Raw genomic sequence first — 13,974 nt, 5'->3', positions numbered from 1 at the left:
TATTATATACTTATTATACACTTAATAAATATAATTTAACATATATATTAATAAACTGAACTAACAATAATTTAAATAAAAATTATATTAAATATTTCAGTGATTAGTAAAATATAATTAAATGTTAATTGCATTGACTTTGAATGTTTAGATATATTACAATAATTTCTAAAATTGTTTGCCTTAATAAGCATAAGCTAAAGTTATCATTTTTATTCAAAGCAATCTCTATTTACATTATAATAATTTTTAGTAATAATTAATAGAAATAATCAACAATCATAAATGATGGTATTCATTTTTTCAAGTGGCTTGTATTAAACGAATGCCATTAATTATATTAAAATATTTCTATTTATTATACATGTATATGTATATTTATTATGCGAGAATACATTACTACTTTCACAAATAGTTTCCAATGATCATTACAAGAAAGCTTACAGAATCTATTGAATATCTGATCAATATGTTACACTAAAAACAAATATCATTTCCTTAGACAGCAAGAAATACAAAATCATAAATTTTTTTAAATGCACAATTTCCTCTAATTTTGATGATAAAACAGAAATTTTTGTGCAATGATTTACTTACAGAAAAGTCATTTTTTTTAAATAAATAAAATAATATAATATGAGAAATATTAAATTATAATACAGGCATTCCTCATTTAACAACTGAGTTCTATTCCTATGTCTAGGTTGTTAAAACAAATTGGTTGATAAATGAGGAGCTTAATTGTTTTATTTATTCTTGGAAAAGAAATGGTCTAAAGTAAACTCCATTTTGATAACTTTGCATCTCTTACATATTACAGGACAAAAAAATACAGTCAGCAAAAAGTATTAAAAATGTACCAAAAAATTAAAGTTCATTCATTTAAAAAAAGTCATTCAGATTGTAGGGGTAGGAGTCCTGGATGCAGCTTTTGAAAAGAATCTCATTATCGTGATCTGCTTTGTAAATTTCTTTTTTTTCTTCATAAATTTCATGACAGCATCGTAAGAGTTTGTTCATTTGTTGTTCCACTTTAATGAACCATTCAAAATTCAGATCCACATTCTTTAGTTCTGATATAGCTGCATTCAATTTTGAGTACACATCACATCAGCTAACTCCTTTACAGTGAACTTTTGTATTTCCATTCTTTCCTCTTCAAAGTGCTGCTATACTTCTAGCTCTTTTGCTCGTTCTTTGATTCTTGGTACTTACTCTAGTTGTAAAGTCTTGCTCTTTCTTTTTGCCAACATCCTGTACTATAGGATGCATAATAAAGTACAAATTTATAAACGAAATATGTAGTCTTGGAGATTGTGAATGCTTTGTGTAGTAAATACTGACCAACTGCAGGAATGAGACTAAGACTATGAAAGAGAGCTGGTCATTAAGTGAGGAGTGGCTGTAAAGTTAAAAGAAGATATATTGAAATTCCATCTACCATATATTATTGAATGTACTTGGACTCTTTTGATTTGATAGAAATTTAAACCGATTGTTTTACTTAAAACTGATTTGACTTTCTTATTGAAGTTCAGAATGTGCACTATCGAGTTACTAGTTCTATTAAGATATGAATTTAATAATTAGTTCTAAATAATGTCATGAATAATAATAAATTTCAAAATAAAATAACTTTTGTTTTTAAATTTATAATATTTACATATTCTGAAAAATGTTTATAATGCATCATTTTCTTAATCTAATGATGTGTATAAATTTGTAATTAAAGTTATATGTAATAAAGTCTGAATAAAAATTTAATTAAGTTTCTTTAAATTTCAGCTAAACAGAAATATATTAAATCTTGTAATTTGCTGAAAAACTGTGCAATAGTTTCATACATTATTTATCCTACTATAGGAAAATTATTGCCTTCCTTCTATGATAATTCCATGAGGTAAGTGTTAAAATAGAAATAAAATTTAGTCTTTATAATAATTAAATATATAATAACCTAGTTTTTATTATTATGAAGTCTTTTATCCATAACATATAGTCAGTAATATTGTTATTTACAGAAAATTTGATGGAAAAATAATTGAAATAAATTCTGATGTATTTACTTTAATCCTACCTACTGTAAATAATTCTGTCCACAAATCTTTATCAGAAAATATACAGTTTCAGTTTCAAATGTTGCATCCTAATTATCACGGTGATATTAGATGCGTATATTGGAAAAACAATGAAGGGTAATTTTTTCTTGTTGAATTATTTATACTTTTTATTTTATTTTATTGAACATAATTGTTATTTATAAAACAACAGCGAAAGAGGAGTATGGTCATCAGATGGATGTACTGTTGTTGGTCAAATGTATGATGGTTTGCAAAGTTTTGTTAATTGCTCATGCAATCATTTAAGCAGTTTTGGTCTTCTAATGGATATATTGCCAAAAACCGTAAGTAATTTAATAAAAAATTGCAATTTTAATAATAATCGTAATGCCAATTTTATTTCCTGTACTGTACATTATTTTTTCAGAAAATTTTTATTCATATTATAACAGTGTTTGTAGAATTTTGTCATGGGCATAATACATGTTTGTTTTACTTATATTATCTTCCTTTATCTTTGTTACAGCAAATAATAAATATATGTAAAAAAATAAGCAAAAACTACAATGACTAAAAAATATGGGGTCTTTCAAATTTTCTAATATAACTCTTGCAGATGGTCTAAAGGATGGTCTAGAGAAGTCCTCTTGTTGCATGTGGAATGTAGTTATTTCAATGTAATGGCTATTAGAACAAATTTACTCTTACAATTAATTATACCTTTGCTTTATGAAATTGTTATTCAAAAAAGCAAAAAGAAAAAAGAAAAGTATAAAAGAAATCTCAGAGAACAACTGCCTCTCCTGAACCTATCCAAGTCATATTATCAAATAAAATGTATGCTGGATGTCACTTAAACATTTATTCAGAGGCAAAAGTGCTTTTCCCAGTATTGCATGACTGTATGCATGTGATGCATGCTTGTTCCAGTGCTAAAATAACCAAAAGGAGTTTTAATTTAGAGCTATTGCATGCTGGTGATCAATTTGCAGTAGCCAGTGAGAATATGAGCAATTTTGTTTTCTTGCTTTTGTTGTTATGTTGTGATAAAAATATTAATAAAAATTGTTGAAAATGTCAATTATATAATAATATTTACTATGCATTATTATGTTTGTAAAGATTTATAAATAAATCTCTGTTTCTATAATAATGTATCTTTTTATGAGAATAAACAAAATTGTATAATTTATTATTAATTTTTTTCTAATATAAAATTACAGAAATTAGTAATGGAGTCTGGATCTCAGGGTGCATTCTCATATTTTGGAATATTACTCTCCCTTATTATGCTATTGACAACATTAACAGTTTTCTGTCTGCTACAAGGCAATGAAACTAATAGCAATACAATTCATAAAAATTTAGTTTCAAGTATATTTGTTGCTGATTTAATATTTTTGATTGCATTAAAAACCCAAGGTAATCATTCCTATCAAGGGGTAAGTGTTCATGTTTAATAACAAATTTATAAATAAATATGTTAATTATAATTAAGAAATTTTTATTTCTATCTATATTTTTTATGTTATATTATCAATAAGGCCATCAAGAGGTGGAGCTGGGGAATTTTTTCCTGGCCTGTAGAAAACTTGGGGGCTTATAGTAGTCCCCTATAAATATAGTTGTTCCTGGCCTATAAACTTGGGGGCTTATCCCTATAAATTAATATTATTTTTACTAATAAGAAATAAAATCTTTAAGAGTGCTTTTTATTAATACAGAAACATTCTACATATTACATTTGTTTAAAAAAATGGCAAAAGAGGGCCTGCTAAGGAGAAAAAGCTCCTTTCATCATCATATAGAATTGATTATATAGAACTAAATCATGAAAAATATGTAAAATAAAAATTCTTAATTGTGTGCTAAATCTGCACCATTGTTTTAAAGTATTTGAAGTCTTGCAGCATCTCATTCTGAAAAAGCATTGCTGTGATTTATTTCTTTGTTTTGAACTAAACACTGGTACTTGCATCAGTGTTTGTCTGGAATTCTCAATTGTGACACCTGTCCACATGATATTAGGGCTTCTCTTAGTTTCATTTATGTTAATTTCTTTGCAAACATCACTCCAAAATACAAGGATAGTTATGCCGATAGCTCTGATAAACTGAAGAAAAGTTATAATGTGCCTAGTTTAAAAAAATTAAATTTTTTTCTGATTTAATGAGAAAAGAAAAAGCCCGCTTCTGAAAATTTTTAAAGTTGTTTTTATGATTTACACCATCATGCTATTTATTGTTAATACTATTTCTTCATCTTATTTATATTAAAAAAAAAAATGTTTGCTAGGTATGTTGTTATAGAAAATATTTAACAATTAATGTGGTTTGCTATTTTATGCAAATTTCTATTTATGTGAGGGATGTTGGAACATACTAGTAATCTGACAGAACCCTACCATAATTTCAATTTAAAATGGACAATTTTTTAATTTTAATCAGAAAAATGTATTGGTTAAATACTATAAATTTGTATGAAAATATTATAAATGAAATAATAATAATAATAATAATAATAATAGAATTATTTTTTCTATGCTTATTTTTAATAGTTTACATGCAAGATGATGGCTATTCTTTTACATTACTTTTTCTTGTCTGAATTCTGTTGGATATTTGTTGAAAGTTTGCATCTTTATCGTATGTTAACTGAAATGCAGTATATAAATAATGGTCAGATGAGAATATATTATTTTATTGGATATGGTGAGTGCAAGATATTTAAATTCATAAACACAATTTGATTCTACATAAAAAATGTTAATTATTGATTCAATATATGTAAGGTGTACCTTCTATCATTGTTGGATTAGCTGTTGGACTCCATGCTGATCAATATGGAAATGATATTTTGTAAGTTCTTTTATGTATTTTATGTTTTGAATTATTTAAAATGTTTGATCTAAATTAATTCTAATATTTTTTATTGAGTATATATAATGAAGAAGATTGAATTCAGAATAATTTAGAACATTAAGAAAATTGAAAATTATAAAAAATTAATTACTTGCAAATGAGTATTCAAGTGTTTAACAATAAACTATACTTTTGTTTAGTTGATCACTTCTTAATTAATAATCATTTCTTAGAACTAGGATTGTTTAAGGGAGTCAAAAATGTATTTAAAGCTTTTGGAAACTTTCAATTCCATTGTCAAAAAAGCTTTACATAATTAAGATACTAGGATAATCAAACATGCCTCAGTAATGGAATAAAGTAAAACTAATGCAAAATGGATCAAAAGATTATTGGATGAGGACATTAAGATTACATATGAAAGCATAAACAAACAGAATTTAGTAAATATCAAAAAGGCAACTACTGAGGTGGACCCATGGGCAAGGGTATTTAATTCCATTGTTTTATGTGCAGTTTGCATTCAAACTGCATATAAAATAATGAAAGTTAATGTGTGGGTAACACTAACAGGAATTATTATTGTCCATTATGTTGTATGACTGTAACAGCCCTAAACTAAGTTACAGCCAAACAACATGGTCGTGATCACCTAGGGTTTAAAAGGAATAATTAAAGGTTAAAAATACTATAATGGACTAAAAACAATGAGACTATAATTATTACAAGACATCTGGGTGTACACAATTAATGATTACATAACAGTAGGATTTTGTATAATGAACAGACTACTTTAAAGCTAATACATACAATACTTATAAGTAAATTTATATTAACATATTATAGTACTTTAATTCTGACAACTGCACCACATCCAAGCTCTACGCTCTCCAATTTCTGAAAGAAAATATTTATCTTGGGGTCAGGAGAATTGTCCTCAGGGCCTCTTTGTTCAGTGGTGAAGGCAACTTCTCAGGCAGCTGGAATAAGGGCAATTTCTCCAGGAGATGGATCTGGAAAGAGAGTGAAGAGTAAGGGAAACAGAAGGATTCAAAACAACCATGGGTCTTTCCATCTTGGATCAGGTTTTAAGCTCAATTTTGGTTATATCCCTTGGGCCACAATTGGTCATTCATTTTCCAATCTGAATGTTGTCTTCTTTGACATAAGAAGCAATGTACCACTTTGAGTTAAGGATGAATCCATCTTTCCAAAGTTTGAAGAGTGTATCTTTGTCTCTCCTTCACTTACTAGATTAAATTTTATCTTCCAGATAAAAAGTAACCCAGTAAATGAAGGAGAGACAAAGCTTGCTTCAAAAATTTCTCCATATGGAGAAATGAAGCATTACTTCATTAAGGTGGTGTCAGCAAGTTTCTGTGTAATTTTGGACTTTAAAATCCTATCTCTACTATTATTGTTATAATATTCACATTTTTCATGTAAGAACTCCTTAATATAAATCAAAATCTATATATCTGCTTCCTAACAATTAATTATTCTGTGTGATTTTGGCTTAAATTTAAATACTGTTAAATAGAAAAATTATAGATTCCATGTTCAGAATGACTTTTTTTTATTTATGTTTTTGATTTAATAATAAAACTATAAATGNTACCACACACACTACACAAAAGCCTGGGAACATTAGAATTGAGTAGAAATACATACATAACACTACAGAAGGCCACTATATTGAATACATGCCACATTGTTAGGAAATTCCTGAATACAGACACTGACACACTTCTTTAATTTCCGTTTTGTTTTGGTTGCTATGCCTTGACTTTGGTCCGGCATAGTACACAGCCACCGGTGTGAACCGAGTATAACTCACAAAACCCATCATAATAATGGCACATATGAATATACAGGGTGTATCAGTACAGCAGTTACAAACTTTCAGGAGAGATAGAGTACACCTAGACCAAGGAAAATCACATAGCAATGCATGGTCGGAAACACTTTCCTGGCATGGTAGTGACGATACAAAACACAAGAAAGAAAGGACACGAACAGGGTGAGAAAACATGTTTATTATTCTTAGTACAGCAAAAATCAAAGAAGGTGTTTGAAATTACAACCTTGGGCCGTGATGCAGGCCTCACATCTCTGGCGTATTGAAGATCTAACATTGTCAAAAATACCGGGCTTGTCCTTGACTTCCCCTGCAGCATGCAACGAGTTCCAGGAAAGTGTTTCCGACCATGCATTGCTATGTGATTTCCCATCCTCCAGGTGTACTCTCTCTCTCTCCTGAAAGTTTGTAACTGCTATACTGATACACCCCATATAATAATTTTATTTATTTTAGTTTTTCGTTTTATTATTTATAGCTTGTATTAGGAATGTTTGGTTATTCTGTACATTCAACAGTTGATGTTAAAGAAACAATTACAGATTTTGGAAATGTTAGGTATGGTTGAAAATTTTTATATGATGATAGAGCAAATTTGTGATTTTATTTGATATTTTTTATTACAATTGTGCAGGACAATTTTATGGGTAGGAATTGTTCTGTTGCCAATTTTAGGTGCCACTTGGATTTTAGCAGTACTCTGTGTAAATGAATCTGTATCAGCATTGCATTATACTTTTATACTCTTTTGTTTAATTGAAGGAATTTATGTATTTTTTGGATATTGCATAATTAACAAAAAGGTACGTACTGTACATAAATGCAAATTATATTTTCTGTAAAATTTATACAATTGAAATTTACTAAACAAAATGGATTATCAAAAAGTATATAATTTTATCCCTTACTATTACATTAATTACTTATCTATTATTAATAAAAACTTTTTAAAATAATTCTTAAGTTAACAAAATAATTAATTTTCTCTGTGTATTTTATCATTATGTTTTGTAATATTAATCTTATTTGTTTTAAAATTATAACAAATTAATAATACAATTGTAAAATAATAAACTTTTTTAAAAATTTTTCAATTTTTAACTGTAAATACTTAAATTTTATTATTAATTCTCAGTATTTATCCGCTAAATCTCTAAAAATAACAAAAATTATAAATTAATAAAATATAACTATAAAAATTAACATATTCTGATTATATTATTATTTCAGGTTCGCTTATACTTGCAAACAGTTGTATCACAAATAATTAATAATGTAAATTCTTTACCTCCTATAAATAGAGTTAAAAATACCAGAGTAAGTTACATTGAAAGTGTTGTAAAATACACAAAATTTTAAAAATTAAATATATTTATTATGTTTATTTTATTTTAAGTCAGTGTACCATGCGCCATTTAAAGTACTTCATCGCAGTGTGGGCATTTCTACATGCTCATCTACTAGTCAGTCTACGGCAAAGACATTCAGTACACCTTGTCGGTCCGAATCTCAATATCACCCAAATATTGTATCAGTTCCACCAACTTACGGTTCTGCATTAGATGTTCTAACTAATCCAAGATCTATATCGGAATTTTCTCATTCTTCATCGGAACAGAAAAAATATGCAGGTATAATTTTAGTTTAATATTTAATGTTCCTTCTTTGCTCAATTAAAATAAGTAAATTGCTGTTTTATGGATAAACAAATAGTAATTTTAAATATGATTGTTTAATAAAATATAGAAAATGAAGAGAAATTAGAAAAAATTATTAGCGATGAATCAGCTAGTAGTTATTCATATCACTCATCGCAAGAAACTGTTCATGCAAATGGAACAAGTGAAGAAAATGGTAGTCAGTAATTTTTTATACAATATTACATAATAATAATTCAGTTAATTACAATGTTATAAATTTTATAGATAAAACTCCAACATCAAACTCAAATAGTGATATAACAGGTAAATTAGCAAAGTTTCATACTTTAGTTTAAAATTATTTAAATATATTCATTTGGTTCCTTTTCTTTTTAGAATTCAAAGTCCCTCCATTAAGATTACCGTCGTGTCTATTTGATCAAATAAAGCAGCCTTTACCACCTTTAGAATTTAATAAAAAACTTGATAATACTTTAAATAAGTGCAATATTTATGAGGAAGAGAAAGAACCAGAATTTTATAATACATCAAATAAGCAAGATGTAATCAATAAATCAAATATAACTTCAAAACCAGCATGTAATGATAAAGTTGACAATGCTATTAACATTCATCACTTAGGCTCATTATTAGAAGATAGATTTTCTCCTCCCCTAATTGGTAAGCTTAAAATTTTTTATTTTTTTTTCTTTATTTTTTACCAAATATCATATTAATATAATTAACTTCCTTGTTATTACTTTATAGATGATTCTGACAATTCTGAATCTGAAATATCAGACTTATCTGATAAAAGTAACTCTCTCAATAATAAATTAATATATTCTGACTATCAAAGTGTAAATAGGACTTGTCCTTATCAATTGGTTCCACCAGAACTGTGTACAGATTCTAAGACAGATCCGCCAAAAAAACCTTTAGAATCTACTCGTCCATTGAATTTAATTCCACCTTTAGCAACAGCAGAGTTATCATCATCAGATTCTGAATAAAAAATTTTATATTTTTAATACAACTGAAAAGAACATCTAAGAAAGCAAAATAATTGTGCCAGAATAGATTTTGATATGACAAACAACTTAAAGAAAGAAGCTTCTGAAAAATTATAATCATTAAGAATATAAAATTCATAATGTTAAGAATAATACTAATTATTGGATTTTTATATTCAATTTATTTTAAAATAATTAAAACTATCTAAATCATTTTTTTATAAAATGAAGAAAATGTCTTGTCCTGTGGTAAGATTATGCTGCCATAATGAAATATAATGAATATTGCAGTGTCAGTGATGCTTTAGAAGAGTCCCAGTTGCAGTGTTGAGTGAGCCCGCTTGCATCCACTTATGCCAAAAATCTATGGGATGTGTGTTAAATATATAAATGTTATAAAAGTTCCTACATGTGAATGCTAATATAAAATAATAAAAGAATATGAAAATGTGTGGTCCTGTAACACTCACAAACTGTTAGATTTGGATTGGACAACCAATATAAATAGAATAAGAAATTATAGCCTATTATACTTTAACAGAAACTGTGCCAATAAAATAAATGAAATATTCAACAAATTTAGATTCTTGAATCAACTATTTCAATGCTGTAAAAGTTTATACATTGCCATTTTTCTTTTATTTATTATTATTTTATTTCTGTCTGAAAATATTTACTTTCTGTATTATATTTAACTTCATCTACCTCATTAAAATTTTTATATAATGCTGAATTAATCAATGTACAGCACAACGAGTGAAGTTGAAGTAGCGCTAACATTTTTGACTCGGTTAACATCATCCGCCTTGTCTAGAATATTTCATGCACTGACCAAAATTATGTCTAAATGTAAGCAGGCTTCTTCCTTCTCCAACTTATCTTCAGGTCTATCTCTAATAATAATAATAATAAATCTTTTATTATTATTAGAGATAGACCTAAGAAGGCTACACATTTATTATAAACACGTAGCCTTCTGAGACAACCCAACTTTATACCGACTCCTACAGAATGATAGGATTCCACGGATGAAAAGATGGAGCAATGGAGTGTAAATCATCCCATTCATAAATGAAGAGACTAGCATCACAAGACAGTAGGAACAGGTTCAGATGATCTGGTCATGGACAGACCACTTTCTGCTGTCAATGTTACAAATATAATTTTAATTTGTGTGAAATTTATAACAATAATAACGTATTTAAACTGCAGGAACAAGAACTCTCTCCCCATATCTCCTTTGTGGATTGTACCATAAACCGGGGGGCGGATTGCATAAATTCGTCTTCTGGTCATTAGGGGTGTTGTAAAGGAGTAGTTGTACCGAGAGGCAACACTGGTATTTCCGATGGAGCATCCATTAAACTATATATAATATTTGTGGCCTGCCTATGAGTTACTGGCATGCCAGTTTAATCTGTCCATGCCCGAAAATAGCTCAAAAACATAAGCATTCCTTCCACTTCACCCATTGTTAAAAGCGCATCGATTAGTTCAGCAGATTAACTACAGTGGCTAATTCATTCTGGTTTTTATATAATACTTTTATGCAACAAATACATATTTATTTATTGTATGACTGTATGCATGTGATGCATGCTTGTTCCAGTGCTAAAATAACCAAAAGGAGTTTTAATTTAGAGCTATTGCATGCTGGTGATCAATTTGCAGTAGCCAGTGAGAATATGAGCAATTTTGTTTTCTTGCTTTTGTTGTTATGTTGTGATAAAAATATTAATAAAAATTGTTGAAAATGTCAATTATATAATAATATTTACTATGCATTATTATGTTTGTAAAGATTTATAAATAAATCTCTGTTTCTATAATAATGTATCTTTTTATGAGAATAAACAAAATTGTATAATTTATTATTAATTTTTTTCTAATATAAAATTACAGAAATTAGTAATGGAGTCTGGATCTCAGGGTGCATTCTCATATTTTGGAATATTACTCTCCCTTATTATGCTATTGACAACATTAACAGTTTTCTGTCTGCTACAAGGCAATGAAACTAATAGCAATACAATTCATAAAAATTTAGTTTCAAGTATATTTGTTGCTGATTTAATATTTTTGATTGCATTAAAAACCCAAGGTAATCATTCCTATCAAGGGGTAAGTGTTCATGTTTAATAACAAATTTATAAATAAATATGTTAATTATAATTAAGAAATTTTTATTTCTATCTATATTTTTTATGTTATATTATCAATAAGGCCATCAAGAGGTGGAGCTGGGGAATTTTTTCCTGGCCTGTAGAAAACTTGGGGGCTTATAGTAGTCNTCTTTATTTTACATTTCTAATTTAAGACGAATTAAAATAATAACTTTGAAAAGATATGTTAAAATAAACTTTTACCGTTATTATCTTAATATAAAATGTACGTAAAGTAAAATAATAATAATAAATTAATAAATACAATTATTGAAAAAAAAAACCAACTGTAGGTAAATTTTCGGACAATTTTTAACGAATACGTTCGATTTAATAAATACTTCCAATTTAAATTAGCGAAGTATTAAATTACAGTAGAGCGTCGATTATCCGAAAGTCGATCAACCGAAACGTCAATCATCCGAAAGAATTCCAGTCGGCAAATTTAAATTTTCGCCGGTGCTGTGGCGCTGCAATCTTTGGCTATATCTTGGGCTACTCAAATAGTTTACGTTTTTGATACTAAATTAACTTCTGAAGTATAATTTTTTATTGTTTTTATATTTTTCAATATATTTATTTTGTTTGTACAAAATAAAAAAANGCAGCTCAGCAAAAACAATTATTCAGGTATGTGTATCAGTATTTACCATGCACATGTATAAGAAAATATAGTATATGGCTTGTTATATATTTTTATTTTGTACTTGCACTGAGTTATTTCTTATTAATCTACCCCTTAAATTAAAAATGGTTGGAAAGAATTTTCATGTAAAATTGAAAATTTAGTAAAAAATTAATGTTAGTTCAGTGGTCAACCAGTGGCTGAAACCATTGAACATCAGTAGTTGGTCATAGATTTGTGCCTCACCAATGAGCTGGCCATGTGGAGTTTTTTAGATTTTCTTCATGTCTTTAAAACCTAAATAAGGGCCAGTTTCCCATAGTCTTTCTGGGATGGACTTTCTCTCATATTAAATTTTAAAAGTGTTAATTTTTTTCAGAATGTCAAGTACAAGACAACTAGCTGAGCTGAAGTTAATTGAACTGATTGATCAAGAACTAAATGACTGTAATTGTGTATCTATGGAATATATTTTGCAAAAACTGAAATCAGAATCTGCTGCTACAGAAAAGAAGTGTTTAGAACATTTTCAGTGTGAAAAATGTGTGGAAGCAGCTCTTCAAAAATTTCCAGATTGTTTTTACATCAGTAAAAGCAACAATATTCTTAAAACTAACTCTATAAACCTTCCAAATAACTATTATGATAGATATGACAATTGTTTTAATATAGGCAAGTATAATATGAAATTAAAATAAATACATTGTGGAGCTCTCAACCTGTAATTTTTCAAAAAAACTAATATCACAGCCAAAAAAAGCTGACAGCCAAAATTTTAATTGAAATGTGATGGTTTCGTCAAATTTGATAGCATTTTATAGTGCAAGGCTTACAGAAATGATAATCCAAACAAAAACAGTTGAGTGCAGAAACTGGATAATAATAATAAATAAATGAAAAAATATTTAAAGCTAAACAAACATTTTTGATAACTAGCTATCATGATCACATTAAATATGTTCAAAAAAGAACACCATGAAGAGTAATCATATAATTGGTTGATGTTATGCATAGTATTTATTTCTGGACTTCAATAAGAGAGTCTCGAAAAAACGAAAAATAAATGAAATAGAGGAGTTTATTGAATCCGTTCGACCAAATCAGTGTCATGTATAAAGACACTGTATTTAAACAACGTTTATGGATGGCTACAGGTGTTAAATTTCAAATAACAGGTAAGTCTAGTAGAATCGATATATAGGCCTAGTATTTAGATCACACGTTCTTTATTTGAATTCGGAATACAACTCTATTAATTTAAATTTTCTATATTATAGCAGAGGAAGTGGAGAAAAAATGGAAGGTAAAAAGGGATAGATAGCCTCTATGAGAGGAAAAAATTAATAAAATTAGCACTGTTGGTGAGAGGAAAAAATTAATAAAATTAGTCGTGTTTCCTATTCGGCAGAATTTTTACGTATGTGTGTTCTGGCATAAAAGCGTAAAACAGAAACTGAACTGAAAGCTGATTTCTGATTCAGTTTTCTGCCACACAATTTTACGCATGTGTGTTCCTGGCCTTATAGGAATTGTCGTTATTGGAACGTACGTTATAGGGGGGTCGACTGTATATAGAAAGGTTTTCGTATAGAAAACGTGCAAATTATTTACTATTTTTTGTTTATTGATAAACCCCATCGAGTGTGGGGTTACAAAAATTGCGTTATTGTGTTTAATGCAATGAATACTTTCCGTTTCCTCGCTCAAAGGGTCATTCGGATCGCGTCGTCCATTTCTCTGGTGTCATTGTAATTA

The 13,974-nt window shown here is 28.0% G+C and overlaps 2 protein-coding genes across 4 annotated transcripts in view; both read left to right on the top strand.

Annotated features, from left to right (window-relative positions):
• LOC111629865 (protocadherin-like wing polarity protein stan) overlaps nt 1-4,922 on the top strand; it is a 31,332-nt gene extending 26,410 nt beyond the window's left edge. Inside the window, exons 22-27 of the mRNA XM_023373775.1 lie at nt 1,786-1,900; nt 2,022-2,195; nt 2,272-2,404; nt 3,284-3,502; nt 4,618-4,771; nt 4,852-4,922. Coding sequence (XP_023229543.1) covers nt 1,786-1,900; nt 2,022-2,195; nt 2,272-2,404; nt 3,284-3,502; nt 4,618-4,771; nt 4,852-4,922 — 866 coding nt within the window. The remainder of the gene's footprint in view (nt 1-1,785; nt 1,901-2,021; nt 2,196-2,271; nt 2,405-3,283; nt 3,503-4,617; nt 4,772-4,851) is intronic.
• Nucleotides 4,923-6,816: 1,894 nt separating this feature from the next.
• On the top strand, nt 6,817-10,978 carry LOC111629869 (protocadherin-like wing polarity protein stan). Of its 3 annotated transcripts, none has more exons than XM_023373783.1 (8): nt 6,817-7,337; nt 7,414-7,582; nt 8,010-8,096; nt 8,176-8,410; nt 8,526-8,636; nt 8,705-8,743; nt 8,816-9,100; nt 9,724-10,978. In XM_023373783.1, the coding sequence occupies exons 1-8, from the start codon at nt 7,270-7,272 to the stop codon at nt 9,738-9,740; spliced, it is 1,011 nt and encodes a 336-aa protein (XP_023229551.1). In that variant the 5' UTR covers nt 6,817-7,269; the 3' UTR covers nt 9,741-10,978. The 3 variants fall into 3 exon arrangements, with proteins under 3 accessions (XP_023229551.1, XP_023229548.1, XP_023229549.1); XM_023373780.1 differs by having other exon boundaries at nt 9,188-10,978; XM_023373781.1 differs by having other exon boundaries at nt 6,818-7,337; nt 8,526-8,633; nt 9,188-10,978.
• The last annotated feature ends 2,996 nt before the right edge of the window (nt 10,979-13,974 follow it).

This window comes from Centruroides sculpturatus, unplaced genomic scaffold (assembly GCF_000671375.1).
Source record: "Centruroides sculpturatus isolate CEXI.00-Female unplaced genomic scaffold, Cexi_2.0 scaffold548, whole genome shotgun sequence".
NCBI classification, from domain to species: domain Eukaryota; kingdom Metazoa; phylum Arthropoda; class Arachnida; order Scorpiones; family Buthidae; genus Centruroides; species Centruroides sculpturatus.
The sequence above is the reverse complement of the archived record's forward strand: the minus strand, read 5'-3'. Positions and strand labels throughout refer to the sequence as shown.

What these genes read in the sequence shown, in the direction of transcription:
- LOC111629869 (XM_023373780.1), top strand. Translation starts at nt 7,270, where the DNA reads ATGTTTGGTTATTCTGTACATTCAACAGTTGATGTTAAAGAAACAATT. An exon ending in AACAAGTGAAGAAAATGGTA is followed by an intron (nt 8,637 to 8,704) that starts GTCAGTAATTTT and finishes TAAATTTTATAG; the next exon opens with ATAAAACTCCAACATCAAAC. An exon ending in ATTTTCTCCTCCCCTAATTG is followed by an intron (nt 9,101 to 9,187) that starts GTAAGCTTAAAA and finishes ATTACTTTATAG; the next exon opens with ATGATTCTGACAATTCTGAA.